This window comes from Theobroma umbraticum, unplaced genomic scaffold (assembly GCF_002168275.2).
Source record: "Theobroma umbraticum cultivar Fairchild unplaced genomic scaffold, ASM216827v3 scaffold_81.0, whole genome shotgun sequence".
In the NCBI taxonomy this organism is placed as follows: domain Eukaryota; kingdom Viridiplantae; phylum Streptophyta; class Magnoliopsida; order Malvales; family Malvaceae; genus Theobroma; species Theobroma umbraticum.
This window is the reverse complement of record NW_018397268.1, coordinates 6,131,118-6,154,632: the sequence shown is the minus strand read 5'-3', so window position 1 is coordinate 6,154,632 and position 23,515 is coordinate 6,131,118. Positions and strand designations below refer to the sequence as shown.

At 30.6% G+C, this 23,515-nt stretch overlaps 1 protein-coding gene across 1 annotated transcript; it reads right to left on the bottom strand.

Annotated features, from left to right (window-relative positions):
* Window positions 1–6,228: 6,228 nt before the first annotated feature.
* Window positions 6,229–11,187, bottom strand: LOC110425207 (Enhancer of polycomb-like transcription factor protein). The gene is made up of 4 exons (XM_021440039.1): window positions 9,749–11,187; window positions 8,218–9,534; window positions 7,140–7,251; window positions 6,229–6,761 (listed from the first exon to the last, which is right to left on the bottom strand). Exons 1-4 carry the CDS (start codon window positions 10,382–10,384, stop codon window positions 6,523–6,525), a joined length of 2,304 nt encoding a protein of 767 aa, XP_021295714.1. The 5' UTR covers window positions 10,385–11,187; the 3' UTR covers window positions 6,229–6,522.
* Between the last annotated feature and the right edge of the window lie 12,328 nt (window positions 11,188–23,515).

Below are 23,515 nucleotides of genomic sequence, written 5' to 3'. Positions count from 1 at the left end.
AAGTCCAAACCTAACTATAAAAACCTTCTTTTCTCTTCCTTCCCTCATTTTTCCTCTTCATTTTCTCTCTCTAAAGCCACTTTCTCTACCTTCTCTCTAAAACTGGCTCCCCTTTCTCTCCTCGTTTTTTGGTGGACGAGAGCTTTTCTTTCTCTCTTTTTCCCGCCAGCGTTTCCCTTCCCTCTCTTTCTTTCTCAAGCCGGCAGCCTTCCTTTCCCTCTCTCTCTTTTTTTCCGCGCCGGCAGCCTTCTTTCCTCTTCTTTACTTCGGTGCCGCTCAGATTTTTCTCATTCTTCTCCTCTTTAGCCAGTCAGTAGTTAAACCCCAAGCTTTTCCCCTAAACCGGTGACATACCCACGAAATCCGCTCCCAAAACTGGCAACAACTTCCTCTCTCAACCCACAAAACCCTCTCCTCCTTCCCCAGCCAGCAGCACCCTTGTTTCTTTAATTTTATTTTTATATTTTTCGATTTTTGTGATTGCTTGGCTGTTAGAAGATTAGGATTTTTTATTTTGTTGCACTATTTTCTCTGTGGTTTCTTTGATTTTTTCTTTTTTTGCAGGATTTCTCTTCTAGTCTCCTCTGCCTGTTCTCTCTACCTGAGGCCCTTTTAAGATCTGGATTGTCCAAATTTTTGGACAATTCAGAGGTGAAATCATGCTCTTTTGAGCATGATTTCACTAGACACTGGCTTGGAAGGGAGTTTGGTGTGAGAGGTGACCACTCCCTTCCATTTTCGGCTGCTAGTCAGGGGCATTAAATGCCCTGTAATGATGAGCCGAAGAGGGGGACTGAGCACATGCTTAGTCCTTTCCCTTTTACATTTTCAGCTTTTTTTATTTTTTTATTTTATTTATTATTTATTATTTATTATTTTTTTTAAAAAAAAAAGGTATCTACATCGGGTACTCTACCTTGGTAATTACTCAAAACGAAATGAAACATATAGGAGAAGCACTTTTCACAATTTTTTGTCCTACCTTTACAAGCATATGGAAACCGCAATATCATCGGATCTACATAATGACAAGATAATCACTTCCTTAAACCAACATTTTCATGCATTCTTATACTTGTAGCATATTTTTATATTATGTGACATATCAGTCACAAGCCCTAACATCACTATATAGCCACCAGCACCTTGAGCATTAATGTTTTCACATTGTTAGAAATTGTCAGTTAAAATTTCACTACGTAAGTATACGTATCGAATAGGCAGTATATTAGCAAGCAGAGTATTGATCTCATAGGAAATTGATCTAAAAGTTTACTAAATACTAAAATTATAGCAAATTAATCTTATCCAAACAATCAATATCAATAATCAAATTAATTAACTAAAAATACTTAATCAAAATTTAAATTAAGAAAAATCAAAATAATAAATACTCAAGTAAATATCAAATCTAAAAAGCCTAGGATTACAATATCCCTCACACTTCATCTAAATCTTACCTCTCTTTCTTAACTTATTTCAATGGTTTGAATTGCTAACCTAGAGTTCTAAATTATTTATAAGGATCTCTCGACTCATCTTATAAAAATATCTATTTTAACCAAAATACTATATCCCTATGTGAATTGAAATTAAAATAGATTCATTAAGTTCAGGTTCTAATATGGCTACATATGGCCTATAGGTATATCCCTGTCCTATACAAAAATCAAGTAATATGATCATATAATATCTCAATTTTAGTCTACACTAAACTCCCTTTCCCAAGTTTGTATAGGTTCCTAAATCAATTTAGCTGATGGCCAAGCAATTAAAAGCATTAAGAACAAATTGGAATAAACAATTCAAATCCCAGTGAAAATAAGCAAGAAAGAAATTAAAAATTTAGATTACATGCGAGTTCAATTACAATCCTAGAAAAATTAATTCGCTCATAATATCTAATAAAGACAATATCCAAAGAAATTTAGCCATGAATCCAAGTCAAAAAAATAAGAAAACACAAAAGTAAGAGAGAAAACTAATAGTTAGAGCTTTGTGATCATGATTCTCCCTCCAATTCTCTTGTTTTCTTGCTTTGTTCTTAGCTTCAAATCTCCAGAATAGTTGTTTGCTGCCTTTGCTTTAGAATCTCTGAAAAAAGTCCGTTAAATAGGCTTCAAATAACCTAATTTTCAAAATCTCGTTAACTTCTCTTATTTTTGAAAAGTCACCCTGCGCTGCGGTGCTATTTCTCTAGCCATGCAGCGCTGACCTCTCTGGAAATTTGCATGTATGCTTCCTTTCATCAACGCTGCAGCCTTGTTCTTTCCAGCGCTGTGGCAGTCTATCAACTTCAAATGTGAGTTTCACCCTGATATATTCTGAACTGGGCAAAGTAGTAAACATAAAAATTTTATCCCTGTCTCTTAACTTTCCAATGGATTAAGAATCACATCAATTGGACTCCTGTATTGAAAGATATGCTCCAAATACCACATTATATTTAGTCCTTGCATACTGGTACAGTGCTCCGACTTTGACAAATATTTTGACCATGATCCATTCAGAACTGTGTGAATTGGTAACATAAACATTGTTGGCATTCTTCTTAGAGTTCTATTGGTCCAAGAATCACCTCATTTGGAGTTTTTTAGAAAGAGATATGGTCAAAACACCGAAACATATACGAATGAAGTCATTACCATACTTGCACTAATTTTCATCAAATGAGCCTTTTTTCATCAATTTCCTACAAAAGCAATAAAAGAAATTAGCAATAACTACTTTTAAAGTAATTTAAACCAAAACAACATAAAATTTAACTAAAATAACTTAAATTAATCACTTAACAAGTAATCAAAATTAAAACTAAAAAAAACGCCTAAAATGCTAAAATCTGAACCTAAAATCTCAAAGTTCTAGCTACTTAAGTCCCAAAATGTATCAAAATAACTCTATATAATAGAGTTATTAGAAATCTCTTGAACTATCTCATCAGGATGTTCACAAAGTGGATACAAATCCATAACATGTAGTCTAATGCCTAAAGCAGAGAACACTATCCCATCATTAGAGTTCTACGTTGTATCATGTTATACAAAGCATAATCTCACAACTACAATAATGCAAGTCTAGGCTTCCACCCTTAGCTACCAATCATAGCTCTCTTTACAAGCATATACTTATACACTACTTGATTGCTCAGAAGCCACTCATGGCAATCTAAATTCAGTCCCTTGCAGCAAGTCAAACTAGTATATTTTCTTATGCTTTTCCACCATTTTGCAAAGAGTCTAACTTATTAATAATATTATCAACAAAACCAATTTCATAAGCTTGTGTTGAAGAGTAACTACTTTTTGTGATAGACTTGAACATTGTTTCAAGAGGAATTGTAGTTGTATTTGCCAAGTATAGGTGGATTTTCTTTGAATCATCACATGTTTGGAACAAGTGAAGTTCAAGTACATCAACATCATTTTTCAACTCCAAGAATTCTTCTAAGTTTAGATACTGTCCTTGAACTGCTATAGTCATTTCCATGCTAGTATTGCAATCATCTATAGTAGCTTCAAAGATGTAGTTTGTTAACTTGAAGAAAGAGTACTTATCAAGATCAATATGTTTGATAACTTATTAAAGTAAACCACCAAGTCATGCAACTTTAAACTCCCCATCAATTACTCGTAAAACAAAAATATTCTTGTTTTAAAAGCATGTAAATTCTATTGCAATGAAATAGTTCTCTTTGTAAAATTAGAAAAAAAACTCTTACAAGCAGGGTTTGAAAAATCCAAATTACGTTTTATTAGGATTTCAGGTACCAATGCAAATGAAAATGACGAATGTTGTCTTTGATTTCTAATGCAAAATGACATCTTCAAAGCTTTTCTACTTCTCTTATGCTTTTCCCTTCCAATGAACTACCAACTACCAACTACCAAACCATTACAATTGCTAATGTAACAAAGGTGATTCCTTTCCTACCATATGTCTTGACAAATGTTGTCTAACTGATTTAAGAAAGCTTGAAACTACAAACAATCCTTGTTAATTGAAAGATGCACCAAGGGTTTGGTTATGGATGATGAAGAAAAAGGGTGAGATTCACATACCAAAATAGGCTGATTTCAAAGACTTTATGTTGTAGTTCATGGTAGTTTAGTAATTGGTTAGATTATGCAATTAGTTCCTATATTATTATAAAGTTAGATTTAGCCCATAAGCAATAATTTGTAAAAATTGAGTTCCTATACTTTCTAAAATTGACAATATTAGTCCAATTGTTAACAATGTTAAAGCTTTTTCTGTTATTTATGATACGGCATTTTCTTGCTAATGTGGTATTGAATAATATGATGTGGCACTTTTAATCTATTTCACAATATTCTTTTCACTACTTTAAATTATGGATCATAAAAATTCAATTCTTTTATGTTTCACAACACTATTTCCTTAAATCGTACTCTTAGTCTGTTTCCTTTCCAATTTCGTTTAAAATCATTAACTTACATTGGATAATTTCACATTTACAATTATAAAATCCACATCATCCTTTAGTCACATCATATCGTACTATTATTGCATTATTCGTAAAATGCCACATCACCATTGTCATGTCATTAGATTTAATGTCACATCAATACAAACAAACTCCATATCAGTATAGAGAATAGAAAATTTTTAACAGATATTACCAATTTTGAAAAATACAAGGATTCAAATTTTACAGATTATTATACAAGGACCAAATCTATTACTTTGATAAAGTGAAGGGACTAATTACATAATTTGACCTTTAAACCAAATCTACTAAAACCATTTGTGATTTTGGGATGAAATGTCTATTTTTCAAATCTAATAGATTTAAACAAAATTATGATAAAACTTGAGAACCATGATGGAATTTGCTCATTGAATTTCATTAAGTTTTGTGGCTTTATACTTGTGACAAGCTTGTTGATTTTAAGGGTTTGCAAGCAATGATTGGTGGGTACAATAAGTTAATAAATAGCAATGTGCTAACCTCTCCTAAATTGCAATATATGAAATCAGGTCAAGACCATAAAAAAAAAATCCAAAGAAAAAAAGTTAACAACCTTAATTTGTAAGATGAATTTAAATTTATTAAATAATATAAAAAAATTCAATTTTTAGCTATTTTAAGTAACAATAGAATTTGCCAAGCTAGACCGAAGTCCAATGGAGCCAACTGTTTTGAAGACTTAAGCCCAAAATGGGTAAAATATTTTATTAATAGAATAATGTAAAAAAATGTTTTAATATTTTCTTTTAAATAAATGCAATTGAAAATATATTATTTTTATATTAAGAAAGAAGGTGCCAACTTCTTGTCTACCACGTACAAATCATTCAGGCTTTTGACGTAGGATGGGATAACTCCAACTGAATGTTAACAATAAAAGCAACTATCAAAAGTCAAAGCAAAGCATGAATAAAGCAATACTTTCAATTGGCTACGAACGTGGCTTGCCTCGTACCACAAGATAACAAAATATTTAAAAAGTGGAAATAGAGTTAAAAAAATAATATCAATTAAAACTTAAAAATATCGTCAGAATCAGCTTAATTCCACTTAACAAAATATTTTAAATTCGAACTCAACTTAACTTTGTTTGAGATATTATTATATAAATCAAAAATATAAATTTAATTCGAATGAATTTAAACGGACGATCCAGATACAAACTCATGCCTTCGCTTTTACAGGTGTCAATTCCATGAACTATTTTACATCACACTTTGACTGCAACTAATTGTCACATTTAATCGTACGTTATTTAAATATATTATTAGTGTAGAAGTTAGTGAACTGCATTTGCATATTAATTAAAAATGTTTTAAAAAAAATTAAATTAAATGCCCATATTATATAACTCAAATAATAACTTCAATAATTAAAAATCCTATAAAAACTTAATTTTATATTTATTAACTTTTAAGAATCGATTAAAATGGCCAACATTGTGTTTAAAATAAAAGGATGAATATTTGAATCTTACAAACTACAAAATTTTTGAAACATTAAATTAATATTATATATATATGTATGTATAATCCGATTTGATCTGAGTTTAAAATAACATAAAAGTGTTACCAAAACCAAAACCAAACCCAAACCCAAATCAAATATTAAATGCATGACTCAAATCTACCTGATAACCGACTATAAAATACCCGCACCCTACCCATGCCATGAATACTCTTATAACAAAACAATAACACCCCTACACACAACTGCACAATGCATCAGAGGTGTGGAAGTAGATAAAAACATTTTAATATCTTGATCAAGATGTGTCAAGACTCAATTTCCTGTAATTCTTCTTCTTTTCAGATTTCTCTACCAAATTCCCTGGCAAAAAATTTTGGTGTGATGTTACAACAATACAGAATGTACATTCTATTTAAACCTATACAATATTACAGTACCCTTTTCCAAAGTCGTCCTCCCTGTCCCTGGGCCTTCAAAAACAGCTATGCAGCTTGTGATTTCCCAGGAAATAAATAACCCAGATTCCGGCAAACATCCCAATTAAGCTACGAGTACCCAACATCTCATAAATCAAAAAACTGAGCAACTGCAACATCTGAAGATTCAGTAAATTGAGCAGCTTCAGCAATTCTAAGTGCCATCATGGCTTTGTAAGCTGCTAAATCCGCATTTTCCATTAGTAACTGTGCGCGTTGGCGTTTGAGGACAGCGGACTCAACAGATCTGCTTGCTGAGACTCTAGCTTCTTCAAGTTTAAGCATGGCGTTCTGTTCAGCAATGGAATCTCGTTCAGCTGCCAATGCTGCACAATTACAAATTATAGAAGTTTCAGCATCGTATCTGAATCAAGGTCCTACAGAAAACAGTACAAAAGAAACATGAACACATACAAACAGGCAAAACAGGAAATGTTGAAATAGGAAACAAATCCAAAACTAGGTCCTACCACAAACAAAGCTAAAGAGGAAACATACATCCATCAAATTTATTAGAACAACAGCAATTCTCATGAATAAACAAATCTATGTATTAATGCCACTGCCTAACCCATTACCCAATAGAATTGTGTAATTTATCACATAGACATCATCAAAGGTACACAGAAACATAATCACACATCAAAATCAGACTCAACCTAAAAAATTTAGCATGGCTACTATTATCAGAAAATTTAACATACCTTGCAACAAACATGGTTGCTTGCCTCTTCCATGGCTAGCCTGACGTTTAAATGACCTCCTTTTACGTAGAAAAGGCTTTGGAACTAGCGGAGCTTTCTTGACCTGATGACCCTGTTAGAATGGAACATTAATTTTGGTCAGATATCTACAAGAGTCAAGTATATTCATGTTAGTAGTTGCTTGGATTGTTCTACTTGTGCACCAAAACACCAGAAGGAAGAGCAAGGACTGCAATACGGCAGTGTAAATATTTGGAATTCAATACATTCCTTGGATGACAAAGGTATATAACATGATCACAATACTTGATTTTTCAATACCATGGCACCTATGACACGGTGTAAACATAATCACATGATAGAAGAAAAGTTCCAAATTCTCAAAGAATTAATCTGATGAACAGACCATAAAAGAAAGTTAAAGGCAAGTACGCTTGGGTGCCTTGTATTCATCCAACATGCAAGATGGTTGATTCAAAATTTTAGGCCTCAGATTAATTAAACTTCAATTGGGAAAAAATAGCTATGAAATTTCCTTCACACCATGTTAATTTTGCTGTAAATTTTATATATATATAAATATATATATATATATGCATGTGTCTTGACTCGAATCTAGCATTAAATCACTTTGGATGTGTAATTTACTGCAAGCAATTAATGCAACTATATAGCAACAGATCACTTTTGACCTCGGAAATACAATTTCATGAACTCATTGCTTGCAAAATATGGAGGAATCAAACAATGTAAGGGGTAAAACCCTTCTAATGGCGAATATCCTTCCATGTCTAAACTTCACTGGAAATTGTGAGGAACAAGCACACTTGGAACAAAAGCTAGAAATTTCTTTATTTATCAAAAAATAGTGGCATACAATGATATTATAATACAACAAAGTGAGTGCTAATTTCCCAAATAAATCTACAATGAGACGTATTTCCATAAAGAAATTTTGCCGCAACATCCAATTCCATAAAGTGTGAAGAACTCCTACAAGGCAATCATACACCAGAGAAACAGAAAGGAAATATTGCAAAGATGAAATGATAAATTTAAGACACAATACTACTTTTACCTGGAAAACCCTAAGCAGTGCTGATCGCCTCTGCTTCCTTTTTCTCAGCCAGTAAGTATGAACAGCTTCAACCAGTCCTCTAGTCCCCAGATCAAGACACAGATGAGCAGTAGCATTCTCATTAGAGTAATCATCTGGACTACAGAAATAGGCCTTCTCAAAAGCATCAACCATTAGCTCAAAACAATCCTCTGAAAGATGCTCACAATGACCATTTCCAGAAAAAAACTCATTATTTAACTTCGTTAACCATTCCTCATCTTCTGAGTCCATGTCATAATTTGCCGTCCTCTTTGCCAAGGCTCTAGATACCTCATCACCATCTAAAGAGATATAGAAATCTGGTCTGTAAAATGGCACACTGCGTCTATCCTCATAACCTGGAACTTCATGAACCCCAGGCACAGGGATTGCCTTAACAGTTGAAGCAGGCACATTGCGCTCAGAACATTCCTTGTAAAGATCCTTGAAAATGATCCAGTCCTGCCGATTTGGAAACTCAAGCTTCCAATTATCATCCCCAGTCCAAATTATAGCATGAGTGAAACGGTTGCAAGAACTAGGCCTCATAAATTTATCTGCCTTGCATGCGAACTTAGTCGAACTACCTTTTTTTACTACAAGAAGCCATTCTCGGGATGCAGAGAGCTCTAAAGTGACAATTGCTCCTTCTTCCCTGTAACATCTGTCTGCTTCAACAACCAATATATTGGCAGAGCACTGAGATGAGTCTACATTTTGAATTAAATCCGATATGGAAGAGCCCACATCACTCATGTTTGCCACAGAACTATTGCGTACTGAACTCCTAAGCTTGTTTTTAGAAACTACGGAAGAAAAAGGAATGCCATTTCTCCTACTACTGATCAAATCAGACATTAGAGCACCATTAGCCTTGTGTATACCAACAATAGAAGGATTTCTAGCTCTCCTTCTCCTCAAAGAACTCCTCCTCTTCTGAATACTGCGAGAACTCAGACCATTTCTACATTGAGCATTTCGACCTGTTAGTTTGGAAGCTCTAACAGATGGATGCAAAACAACTTTGCTCCCAAGATTATCAATCTCAACTGCAGCAGTTCCAGTCGTACTCTTCCAAACATCTACAACAGAAGTTACACATGGTTCATCTTCTTCACTGTCGCTCACTGTTTCATCACTATTTACAGGAACTATTTGTATACGCTTGAATCTAAGAACCTTACTGTAATGCATAAACAGAAAATAATGGGGAACTGCAGAAAAATCCAAAGAAAACAACGGAATAGACTCTTTGGCCCCAAAAAACTTGCATATTCCGGTTCTATTTCGAGGTCCCTGAAAGAAATTGTATCAAAAAACCCCATAAATAAAAAGCTCATACCAGTACTAAAGAGGGCATTTTTAGCATACTAAGTAATAAAGAAAGAAATTTAACTTCGTTGTCCACATAACTAAGCAATTCTTCTTCAAAATATACATACTATTATCACTTATACTTAAGGCGGAAAAAGTGTCAGTTTCTGCATGGCAAAAGGAAAAAAATACTTACCCAGAAGAAATTAACACCATTTGAAGCGTAAACACTAGATATGGGCTGCGACATCAAAAAGGCAGCAAGCTCAGACAACCTTACTTCCGCCCTTCTCACATAACCCAAAACCGAAATCAAAAAAGTAGAAAAACAACAATTACAACCCCCATTTTCCACAACAAAAGAAACCATTTTAGGCTCTTCAACACGCTTGCTGCTGTTCCCATTCTCAGCGGCCTGCCTTCTGGAAATCTGTTTCCCATAATTTTCCTGCTCCGAATTCCCTGAGAGATGTCCATTTTGAACCCCATTTCTCTTCCTTTTCCTAGTATACACAACCCCAAACATCTTATCTACACTCCCACTATCGTTTAAGGCTCCAGCTTTCATTTTCCTGGATTGTTTCCTTGAATTCTCTTCGTTGCCTAATCTTTTGGGCCTCCCATTTACCTCAGCAGCTACACCGTTTACTTCACTCTTCGAAGTCTTTTTCATCAGGTTGTAGTTTTCATCACCTTCATTAGCAAGCCTCTTGGGCTTGGCCTCACCGGAATCCGGCCAGAGCCGCCGCCCAGAACGAAGAACCCGGGCTACCTCCGAGCTCTTCACCATCCTGAATACCCTTGTGGTCCGCCTCATCCCCACTGAAGGCATCGCCGTTAGGTTATTCTGCCTACACCTAACACCTCACTCGATCTTTCCTAACCACAATCGAGTTGACTCAGTGGGCACGTTCCGAGTTGACTCAGATAGACACAAGAACCACCGAGCTGGCTCAGTCGAGACAAGAAACCAACCCCGAAAAGCCCCACTCAACAAACCACCCCGTAAGCCCAAAGAAACGTGAAGAGAAACAAAATCGAGAAACGACCCTCCATTTAGGAAGCGGATCTAGACGGATAACTCCAGGATACTTATACAAAAACCAAACCTACAATTCAGAAGAACTCGAACCGTTCTGACTCAGCTATAGAAATGTCCTTGTTTCGTTTTTTCAAAGGAAAACAAAAAGGAAACTAGTGTAGAAAATTACAACATGGTAGTGAGTAACCAATAAGAGAAAAATAAGACAACGTCGTACAGACAAAGATCGATCAACTCCAAAAATTCATACAACAACGAAAAAAAACCCACGACCTCTGTTCTTTACCAAGAGAAAGAGGAAAAAGAAGATGGGTCTCTCTCTACAACTAGAAATGAAGAGAGAGAGAGAGAGAGAGAGAGAGAGAGAAGCTCAGGGTAGAGAATAGAGAGACTGAGTTTCACGTGAATCCCGGCTTTGTAAGAGAAAGAAAGAGAGAGAAAGATGGAGGCTAGGGTTTATGATGATGTGATTAAAAAGCACTGAAGAGGGAAAGCCAAAGACTAGACAGACAGAGAGAGAGAGAAGGGGAAAAAGTAAATGGAAAATGGAAAACGAATTTGCCGAGTGATGGGAACCGTTGATCTTGGGAAAATGGACGTTTTAGATTATTCGATGGCTCCAATGACCGGGGCCTTCTAGCGTTTCTCTCTTTCTTTACTTTTTGCTCTCTTGTTTTGTGTGTCTGTCTGTATGGTTGGAAGAGAGAGAAGGGGATATTTTCCTACCAAAGGTTATGAAGTGACAAAACTAGCCTTTGATGTGAAGGTTGGAGGTGATCTCGGATGGCGGCATTGCAGAATTTGCGTTGAATGCTGGAGGTGAAAAAGCGGTTATAATTCGCTCTACAGTGCATTGTGAGCTAATACAAAGAGAATTGACTTGATTTATAGTTAATTTATTCCTACCATACATTTTCACTGTTTTTATTGCTCTCAAATACATCTCTTTTCCTTTTTTTTCTTTTTTGTAAAAAAAATTAAATTAAATTACACAATTAATCCATATAGATTTAGTTTTTCTATACTAATTTACGTGAATTGGAACATTATATTTTATTAATTTATTATTTTTAATTTTTAATTTTTAATTTTAACACCGTTAAATATATTGATTTGGTATTTTTAATTAAATTGACATTACATTTCTATTATATAATGCTGGCATAGCAAAATGTTTACTTGATAAAAAATTGCTCTTTCTATATGAGTTTAACGAAAAAAATTACCTTAACTTTAAATTAAAAATTAAATTTAAGAACTTCAAAAAACGATTGAGGGAAGAGAAGAGAATCAATTGGTTTTGAATTTGGAATTGAAGGTAGGGAAAATAATGGGTTTTCATTTTGAAGATTCAATTGATTTTAAACTAACAATTTTTCATTGAAAATTTATTCAATTAGTACAAAGGCTTTTGATGAGAAACATCAGTTCACATCGATCACTACTGTCAAAATTGCTTCTCTAGACTATAAGATTGGTTTAACTAAGAAAATACGTGCTAGCACAGTCATGGTGAACAACAAAGTGAGAGAAAATGGACTAGAAGTCTCAAGTTTCCGAGATGACCAAGTTTTAATTTGCAATTGTTGAGCAGATAGTCTATAATGCTAAGTTTGCTATTTTGTCAAAAGAAACAAATATAGATGAAATCGCAACAAAGTCTTTGTATTAACCAGTTGAATTTTCAAAGAAAAATTGCTGATTCAAAACTAATTGAATCTTAACAATGAAAACCCATTATTTCCCCTACTTTTAATTCTAGATTCAAAACCAATTGATTCTCCCTCTTCAACGGTAGAATTTTTTTGTTTCTCTCTTAGTTGTTTTGCTTTTTGAAAGTTCTTAATGGTTTTTTGTTAATCTCATTTAATTTTTAATTTAAAATTAGGTGTTTTTTCTAATTTCTTTTGTTAAACTTATATAGGAAGTTAAACATTTTTTAACAAGATAAGCGTTTTATCATGTCAACATTATGTCATATCAACCTAATCAAAATACCAAGTCAATATATTTAACAATCAAATTTAATAGTATTAGAGTTAAAAATTAAAATTAATAAATTAACAAAATCCAATGACCCAATTCACACATATTATTATACAAGAATCAAATCTATATTTTTTGTATAATATAAAGATTAATTATATAATTTAATAAAAAATAAAGAAAAATATCACGTGGCAGTAAATTGAAAAGGACCCTTCAATTGAGGGGTGTAGTGACTAATGATTGGTAACTTTTTCATTACTTTTCCTTAAATAAAAATAAACAAGAATAGCAAATAAACGTAATTTACTTTTCCTAAGAAAAGATATCAAGAATATGTAAATCAAGCTTTTAGGTTTTAAAAAGATTTTAAATATTTAATTATTTTTTCAAAGAAATTAATTTCTTTTTGATACGTGGGGCATTGTCTTTTCACAAAATTGTAAAATGAAAAGATGCGAGATTTTCGTTATTGTTGTTTTCTCATTGATACATCTCAAAATATGTGTTTATTTGCATGTGTAATGCATACGTTCATTTGTTTTGTTTTTATAAACCATACAGTAATCTTGTTATAAAAATTAACATATTTATGACTAAACTTGTCCATTGATAGGTTGGCTTGACTTGAACCAATCCTTAAATTTTAGATTTGAGTTGATTTGAAAATTATGATATTAAGAAATATTTATTTTTTGTTTTAAAATATATTTAAAAATATTAAGATATTAATACTAAAACAACTTTAATATTTCAATAATAAATAATTTTAACTGGATAAACCTGTTTAGAACTTGAATTTTTTAAAAGTCAATCGAGTTTAATATGATTATAGTTATGATAATCTATACTATATATAAAAATTGTAAGTAAGAATTTTCGCACCTGAACCTATGAAACGACTAACCTTTATTTTATTTTTTTAATTAATTAAATGTATTTTTAATTAATTAATGAAATTACCCCAATATCTCTTTACTAATTCCCTTTATTTCCCCCAATTTACTAAACCTTAACTCTTTATAACTTAAACCCTTTTTCAAAAAAAAATTCCTCATGTTCTCCCGATCCCTCAACTACCGTTGTGCCTTGATCCTTGACTATTGCCAAGTCCCATTTATTTGGAGTTTGCAAAGCACTAATGGAGTTTGGCGAGCACTAGTGCACCACCAAGCACCAACCCCAATTTAGTGGACCAATCCTCTTGTCATCGCTTGCCGTTTTCCGATTGTCGAGCACCAGCAACCTCGATTCTCTTATCCTTTCCCGAAACTAAAAGGTGATTAGGCTAGTTTTAATAAATTTCCTGATTCCCCCATCAACCCCATTTAACAAATTTAGTTAAATTCATTAATTTAAGTCCGTGTAAACACCTCATTTTGTTCCAGGTGTCTATTAAATTTTGATAATATAAAAAATATAAAATATAAAAATTAAAAAAATAACAAAAAAAAATAAACATGTAAAAGGGTAAGGTTATATTTCCACCAATCTTAATTCTAGATGAATTTAAAAATCTAAAAAGAGATTAAGTTAGATTGAATCAAAACTCAAAAAATCAATTCAAGAAGAAATATAACACATTGAGTATAAATATGCCTAAGCATCAATCCAAAAACACATGAAAGAAAAAAAAAAGGAAAAAAATTAAGTAGAAACAATTGGCAGAGAAGAGAAAATAGTTTTGAATTCTTACATTTCAATGTCTTTTTCTAAATCTAGGAGAATCAGTTTAATTTATAAAAAAAAAAAATTCTGATTGAAGGGATGAGGGGATCGAAAGGATTCAGGGAGTGAGATTGTCTTTCAAAGAAAGAAGCTCTCACTTGTAAAAAGAATGAAGAAGTTAGAAAGAAGGAAAAGAACGGAAGGGAAACTTTTATATAGAAGCAAAATGATGCCATTTTTGCATCAACTAAGGGAGACTTTTGTGGACTGGATCTAATTAATCTAACCCATGCTTAGTTTTTATGCCCGCATGAACTTATCTGGGTAATCTTGGCTTGTTAGTCTGGTTTTTTCAAACTAATTAGGTGAATTTTTTTTATATTGAAATGAGTTTAATTGGTATTTTTCAACATTTTGAATAAAATGTTTTCCTAATTTAATGACCTTTGCACTAATTTTTTTTATGATTTTGATTTTGATTTTTGTTTTTATTTTATTTTATTTTTAAATCATTTAAAAATTAAGAGTTTCAATAATAAAATCTCAAGGATGCTAAAAGAGGTTGCTTCTTGAGAATTTCTAAACGAGAAAATCTTCCAAACTAATGCCATAAGAGTTTGGAGATTTTGAAAAATTTTCAATACCATGAATGTTTATTTATTTAAAAAATAACAAAAGAAAAGGAAATAAAATTGAATATTGAACTAGATTTGAGTTAATATGGTTTAAAGGATACATAATTAATTAGGTACCAATTAAATAAGCGTTGTGAGTATCCTAATACCTTCCTCACTCGCAAATGAACTTTCGAACCTAATATGCTTTGTAGATTAGAACCTATCTTCTTCTTTTTTTTAATGAATCTAAGTTAAGCCTAATATTTCATTAGTAAAAATAGATTTACTTGGGTTGTCAATCACACTTAAATTACAAAAATGATGACAACTCCTTTTTATGTCAAAAAATTGAGTTCCATGACTCACACGTTATGATAGTAGATTAAATAATTACTAATTATTAATGCAAACCATTTATTGTGTCTTGAAGCTATTTATTTTACCTGTAAATAATGCCTTGATAGAATGGTTTGAATGCCCAATTGGGTAAAGTTTAATTGCAAAGTCAAATAGTATTATCTTATTAATTGTAAAAAATTGACTACATGACACGGTAACGTGTAGAGTTGAGAATGGAGGCAGATGCCTGCTGCATGTATGCATGCCCATGTACTAGGAAATTGAATTCTTAAAATCAAATTATTTGTAATATTTTGTTGGCTTAATGTTATAATTCTTTTACATTTACAATTTTCGTATATGAATATTAAAGTACAAGATAAATCATAAACACAAACATATCAAGTAATTCCTTTTTTTTATGAAAGGAGGCAATTAGAAGGTAAATAAATGACTGAGTTATGACTCACATTTTTGTTATACGGATTTTATGTGAGGCATAGCAAATTGATCATGACTCGTTGGAAAAAAATATTTCATGCAAAATATCAACTCTTACCCGACATGGACAATGTGTATTTGAGTGTCATTGCTTTTCATTTTTCCTTTCGTTTTCTTTTTTTATGTGTACATAAAAAAATGATAAAGAAATTTTCAAGCAATGAACTTGTAAGTATTCAACTAAATGTATTAGATGTTAAAGAAGAAATAAATTTTGGCTAGGCATTTAACATAACCTTGTAAAAATAAGAAATCAATTAGAGTAACTATACAAATTTTAAACCAACATTGATGATATAAGAGGTACAAGTACAAGAATATTTTTTTTTGAAATTAATTAATTGTGTGATTTTGAATATACAAACACTAAAAATTAAAATTAAGGGTGTATTTGGTATTTTATTTTTGTTATACAATTTGCTATTATTCATCAATGCAATTTGTTTCACCCAAATTTATTATTCAGCGTTTCATAAATGGACATACATACACACATATATATATATATCTATATATATCTTCTTCTTTTTTAATAGATATTAAATCAAATGGAAGAGGATATAAACCCTACACCTAATGATACAAGAACTAAACCACATGATGATATAACAAGAAGTGAAACTACAAGCTTTAAAATGAGAAGGAAACCATGTAGGATGAAATTGGAAGTGTGGGATCACTTCACCAAAGTTCTCAATGACAAAGGTGAGCAAAAATCTAGATGAAATTATTATGAAAGAGAGTTTTTTTGCTGATTTTAAAAAACTGAAACAACTTCCTTAAAGAATCATATGGGTGCTTGTAAAAAGTTGATAATGCTCTGTGCTAGTGAAGATTGTAGTCAAACGGAATTAATTTTGCAATAAGGAGGAGATTGGTTTTTAGGTAGTTGAAAATTTAATCAGAATGCCATTAAGGAGGGTGTAGCTAAGATAACAATTCTATATGAATTACCTTTTAGATTCCTAGAAGGTAAAAGGTTTTCTCTATTAGTGTTGATTATGTTAATTTTGATGATGTTGTAATAACACATTTAAAGAAAAAATTTGACATTGTTAAAACTTGAATCTTAAAAGGTAAATTTTTTATATGAGATGCATTGCATATATTGTTACTCTTATTGTGAGTGATGGATTAAAGGAAATGAATGAGTTGGTTGTTTGCGTTAAAGAGGCAATGAGATATGTCAAGGAATCTCTCGCTAGGTTAGCCAAGTTTAAGAAGTGTGTTGTTAGTGAAGAAACTTAAAGTAACAGTTTATTATGTTTGATTGTTAGTACAAGATGGAATACTACTTATATGATGTGGGATATAGCTCAGAGTTGAAAAAATTTTAAGGCATTTGATGTGGTTGATCATTGTTATAGTGTTGAGCTATTGATGGGAGATCATGAGGTGCCCAAGGAAAATGATTAGGCAAATGTTAAGAGAATTTCTCTTTTCTTGCAACAATTTTATGATTTGACTATAAAGGTATTAGATTTTTCTTATTTAACCGCTAACACTTTTCTTGATTGTATTTGTAAGGTGTATTATACTTTGAAATAATAGTAAGAAATTTCTAATGTTGATTTTCAATTGATGGAAATTAGAGTGAAAGACAAATTTGATAAGCATTGGGAGAATATGAAAAAAATAAATTTGGTGTTCTACATTACTTTGAGTCTTAATCTTAGGAAAAAAACTTGCTTTTGTTAAGTTTTGCTTTGAAAGAATGTATTCTCCTAAGGAAGCTTCATTGGTGAGTAGTATGGCCAGAAAAACAATGGAAGATTTGTTTGATTGTTATAAAAAAATATTGCAACTTTAGTCTATAGTTATTGGTGAAAGTAGTTAAGAAAGTCATATTAAACAAGCCACTGATGAAAGTGAGAATCAATTTTACCTTTCAAAAAAGGAAAAAAAGAAAGTGGAAATCAAAACCTAATATGAAAAGTTTTCATTTCTACTTATAAAAGGTATAAGACAGGAAAAAGTAAAAAAGAGCATAAAACGAAATTAGATAAATATTTAACTGAGAATAATGCTATTGACCATGATGACTTTGACATTCTCATGTGGTAAAAACTCAATAGTCATAGGATTCCTATACTTTCTGATATTGTTGGCAATGCATTCCCATATCCATAGTTATTTCAAAATCCACTTTTACTACTTGTGGATGTATGCTTAATATATATATAAAAGTTCTTTAACCCTTAACCTTTTGCAAGCACCTTTTTTGTTCTCAAGATTAGTTACATGGATTGTCACATTTTGATTCGAATGACATTGAATATGATTTGGACGAGCTTGACAAAGTTGATTCAAGTAATTATCTTATTTATAGTTTATACCATCATTTCATTTTCTCAATTTTTAATTCGTTTGTTTCTTTTGTTCCTTATTTAAAGGTTAATTTATCTTATTTTGGTGATGTATTTTTAGACTTGTTAAAGATTGCATCGAACCTAGCAATTGAGTAGAGAAAAAGTGTTATTATTCTTAAGTATTATGCATACTTTCATTTATAATATATTTAAGTTATCTTAACACATTAATTTATAGTAATTATAATTTTTTTCTTTAACATTTTAAGGGCATGTTCATATGAGATCCAAGCTATTGATGGATTCAAAATTATTGAATCCGAGGTCCATATTATGGAATTTATAGTATGGACATGTTGTGTAGCTTGTATGGATATGCTATGGACATGTACAATTTATTTTTGTTCTTGCAGAATTTAGGTTGTTTTGATTATGGATATGTGCACTTTATTTTTCCTTTTCTTATGGAATTTGTGTTATTTTGATTAGGGATATGTACAATATTTTGTTATAGTATTTATGTTATTTTATGCTTTTAGTAATTGTTTTAAAAAATTTGGCAAAAATATTAAAATAATATTTAAATTTGTTAGAAAAATAACCTACCAATTGAGAGATCAACTCGAATCAAGGTTGAGTAGTGGTTGGTTTAGTTATATTGGTTATTTGCCTTTTGATTGGTCAGTTTTAGTCTTCTTTTCCTCATAGTTGATTTTGTCAATTTTGAAACACTTTACAACTGAATCGATCAAATTGACCTAATGCTTTCTTGTAAGAAAAGGGAGGAGCAAACAGTTGTGGCTAAAACCCTCTAAAGATTTTGTAAAAATATCAAAGCAAATACCCATATAAATAAAACAAAAGAGGGTAAAACATCTTAACACTTTTAAGTTTTAATTAAAATTCTAAACGGATCTATTAGTTTTCGAAATGAATATTCCACTCCGAAAGTATAAACACTACTAAAAGATGTTATAAAAAGACTAAAATAATTTTTTCTTTATTAATTTAAAAAATTATTATATATTTTTGAAAAAAATTAAAAAAAAACCAAGAAAGAGGAGCATTGTAAGGAAGCAAGCCAGTGCTCCCTTCCTTAGGGAGCACGAGGGGAGCACCAATTAATTCTCTTTTTGTTAATTAATAAAAAATAATAAAAATTATATAATAATAATTTTTAAAATTAATAAATAATAAAATATTATTTTAATATTATCACGTCATCAAATTAAAAAAAATATTAATAATTGATTAGTGGTTAAAACTATGTATCTAGCGAAATTTTTTTTTTAAAACGAAATGTTTATTTTGAAAATTAATAGATTTGTTTGAAATTTCGATTAAAATTTAAAAGGTGAAAATATTTTACTCAATAAAAAATTTCCTAAAAATCAACAAATAAACATCGTCAACATAAAAGTCACAATCACAAATCTAAGCCTAAGCAATATTATGGAACCACAAACACATAATTAAGACAAAAATAATAAATCACCAAGAACAACAATTTGTCTAAAAAACCTGCAAAAAATATAAAACTACAAATTTTCTAAGTCATATCCACCAAATTTTATCAAACAAATTCACTAAAAAATAAAATAAAACACAAAACTCAAAATCCAAAAAAAAACCAGAAAACAAAAAAAAATGTCAAAAGCTTAAACTATTAAACTCAACATTTGGCTGAGAAAAAAAAGCTATTAAACTAAAAAAAAATCAATGAAATTAAGGTTTATTTAGGGGTATTTTCGGTTTGGGAACAAAGGGGAGGTTCGAAATTATTTTGCACTTGATACTCAACTTTAATCATAAAATAAAAACTAAAAGATTCCATGGCCCCTTGTATATTTCCCCGTACAAGGGGGAGTGGACTGGTCAAGCCACTAAACTAGTGGTCTAATCATAGCTAGATTTCCCTAAATTCTAAACTATTAATCATATAATATATAGTCTATAAAATAACAACGACATCAAGGCACTCTGAAACACTTTTTCTCTTTATCATATGAATCACATTTGATTAGGGAAGAACATCGTGTGCATTAATAAATTTTTAATTAAATAAGCAAAATTTTAAAATTAAAAAAAGAAATATTAATGTAGAATTGTAAATAGATGAGTCCATTACTTAACTGCTAAGGAAATAGAAAGGAAGGTGAAGAAAGTAGTACTAGTGGGTCCCATTAGGAATGTGTTACAAGTGTTTATTCTGTGATAATACAGTGAATATACGAACCTTATCTATCTTTGCTTTCTAATTTAAGTAATTCATATTTTTAACTTATCTTATATTTTTTAAAATTGATAATTATAGTGTTTCAGAAAAATAAAATAAAGAATTTATATTTTTACTTATTATCTATAATTTTATCCATATATCTATTTTATAAATATAAATACAATGTTTAAATAATTATATATATGGTAATATATCATAGAATAATATAGATTTTAAAATCATTCACAACATTTATATATTAGCAATTAACATAAAAGGAATATGTTTACATTTTATTCATATTTAATCAAATTATTGTTGATATATTATAATTACCTGTTTCTTTTCCCTTACTTTCCCCTCTTTTCTTTCTTTCTCTTTCACAGTCCAAATGGCCCATCAACATAAAACCAACCCAACATTGCAAGACCGAAATAGATAATTCCACCCCATAACATATTAAACCTACCAAAACAAAAAAAGCCGAAAGAAGATTAAAGAAGCTCAACCCAAATCTCTCCAATTCACACCCAAACTAACCCTCAAGTCCACAATATTCAAACTAGCAAGCTTTAAATTATTATTATTATTATTATTTTTTAAGTTTTAAAATTACATTATGTCTTATTAGATTAAATTTTACTATTTAATAATAAAAAGATAATTTATTTATATGCGACACATATCATACGATATACATACCTTCAAATAAAGCTTAAATGGGATCTAGATTTTTCTAGAAGACCTGTTTAAATTGATGATGGGTGCAGCCACAGTTGTCTTTGCTTGCTCAGTGGCACTCAATATGCCACGTCATCCACTTCATAATGGTCAAGTATTTAACCTTGTAATAATGTCTTTCTTTCTTCATCACAAAGGTAGAAACATATTTTTGAGTTTATATAAAAATTTTTAATATACTGAAATTTAAGAAAAATAACACATTTGTATTTGTTGAATGAAAGAAACAAATATAATAACGAAAGAAATTTGACATATAAGCTTATATAGAGTTAACATTAAGCCAATGTTATATTCATGTTTAGGTTTTTAGCTACGTGACACCTTTCCAAGCCAAGCTTCATAGGATCATAATTTCTGTAAGAAAAGTTGTTGGGCAAGGAAAGTGAAGAAAAATCATAACAAAAAAATATTAATACAAAAAGTTAACTGACAATTGAAAGTGACCTCTATGATTATGACAAATAGTTTTTAAAAATTTATTTGATAACAGTAAAATAACTTGTTAAAAGAAAATAATTTTTGTTTAAAATATTTTATTAAAAAATTTAATATTTTTATTATTTAAATAAACTGTTAAAAATATTTTTTTTGTTTGGAGCATCTTGTAAAAATAATTTTCCATCATGACCTATTTTCAAAAATTTTCTTTAATAACATCACAAAAAATATTAACATTCATAAATTATGTAATATATCCAAAACATTTTTTCAATATTAAACTATTATATATAAATAATATTTATTTATTTCTTATCATATTGTTATTTGTTAAGTCAATCAATCATAAATTAGAATTAAAGAATCATTTGATAATCGAAAATTTTGAAGAAAAATTTTTCTATGAATAACATTTTACTAAAAATATAATATTTTTTTTAATAAATGTAAAAAATATTTTTATTCTTTTGATCACTTATACGAAATATTTTTTTTATCATAATCCATTTTCAAAAAAATTTTCACCATGAAACGTAAAACGTTCATCTATTTCCAACCATTGAAACTCATCCAAACACTAGAAAATCAACTCAAAAAAAATACATAACTAGAAAATTCAAAAATCATTTTCAAAAAATGTAAAAAAATCACAACCATTGAAACATGAAAATCCACCTTAAAACCAATAAGGAAAATACAAATAAATATATATATATATATATATAAAGAAAATCATTTCAAAGTGGTGTGAACAAGTAAAATGAACATCAACTATCGACTTAATCAATTATAAATAACTAAAAAGAAATTTAAAGATTGAGGATTTGAAAATCGATAATTTGAAAAAGAGAGAGATTTGAAGTTGAAGTTGAAGCTAAATAGAAGATTTGTAGAAAAGAGAAGCAAAAGACTGATTTGAAGCTGAAGCAAAGATAACTAGAAACGAGGCAAAATAGAAAATTTGTGAAAAATCGAGGGAAGATATGTGAGTTTCATAGTGATTGGTGGTAGAGAAAGGGAAAAGGTATAGAGTAGCTCGTTGGTTTGTCGAGGGATATTGGAGTAAAAAGTATGGTGAAGTCTCTTGAAAATTGTTTTATGGAGTAAAAAAGGGGCACACAATTTCTTGTGTTTTGCTTTAAGTTTTTCATTGACTTGAAATTATTTTGACCAAGCTATTTTCCCTTTTCCAAACATTGAAATATAAGGAAATTGACCTTAAAAAATGACTTTCATGGTTACCAAATGGAGCCTAAAAGAAAAATTAATTGAATAATAATGATACAGTAAGGCATATATGTAACAAAACCTTGATGTCTTCTGTAATTTATATTTTGAAAGGTAAAAGGTTCATATAAATCAAAATATTTAATGTAATAACAAAGTTTGCTTAAACTTCGTAATTTATCACGCAATAAATCTAAGCACAACCCTGTGCAAAGACATTCGTTGCATACTTGTACTTGGCATTATATAATCATATTTAAGTTTGCCAACCTATGGCCATACTGCCCTATTTTAGGCATTTCTAAACTTTTTCATAATCTGTACTTATATACACAATAAGGTCCAATGACCAATCAATTAAAACAACCATTGATCGACTACTAGCGGAGTGACTCGGGTGCGGAGGATACTACTGAATGCTTGAACCTGCCAAAGTGAGTGCATAGATCCTTCAAGTGTTTATCATCTAGCCAGCTCTAGATCTACAAAAGATGAATTTTTAAAACGGTGGGTATAATTACTTAGTGAGGGACAATACGGGGAACAAACAATAGCCAAGAAAAAGTTTATAAACAACGCACATTGACTAGAAACCTTGCATATTTTTCCTATGCAAATTCGTGATGCAAATGGGTCCTACCCACCAAAATACGCATTTTTACCTTAAAAATCATCCTTTGTTATTAATCATAAGCTTTGTCATATTACCGAGCTTTTAACTTACCAACAAATACTAAATAGCTCACATAAGAACAGGGCGAGAGTATCGAGACATCTTACTCAAATCTCGATGCTTTGAGAACCCAGGAGCGTAAATGACCAAATTGCCTCAAAGGTCTTGAGACTTACTTTGCTTGTCTAGATACTTTATTTT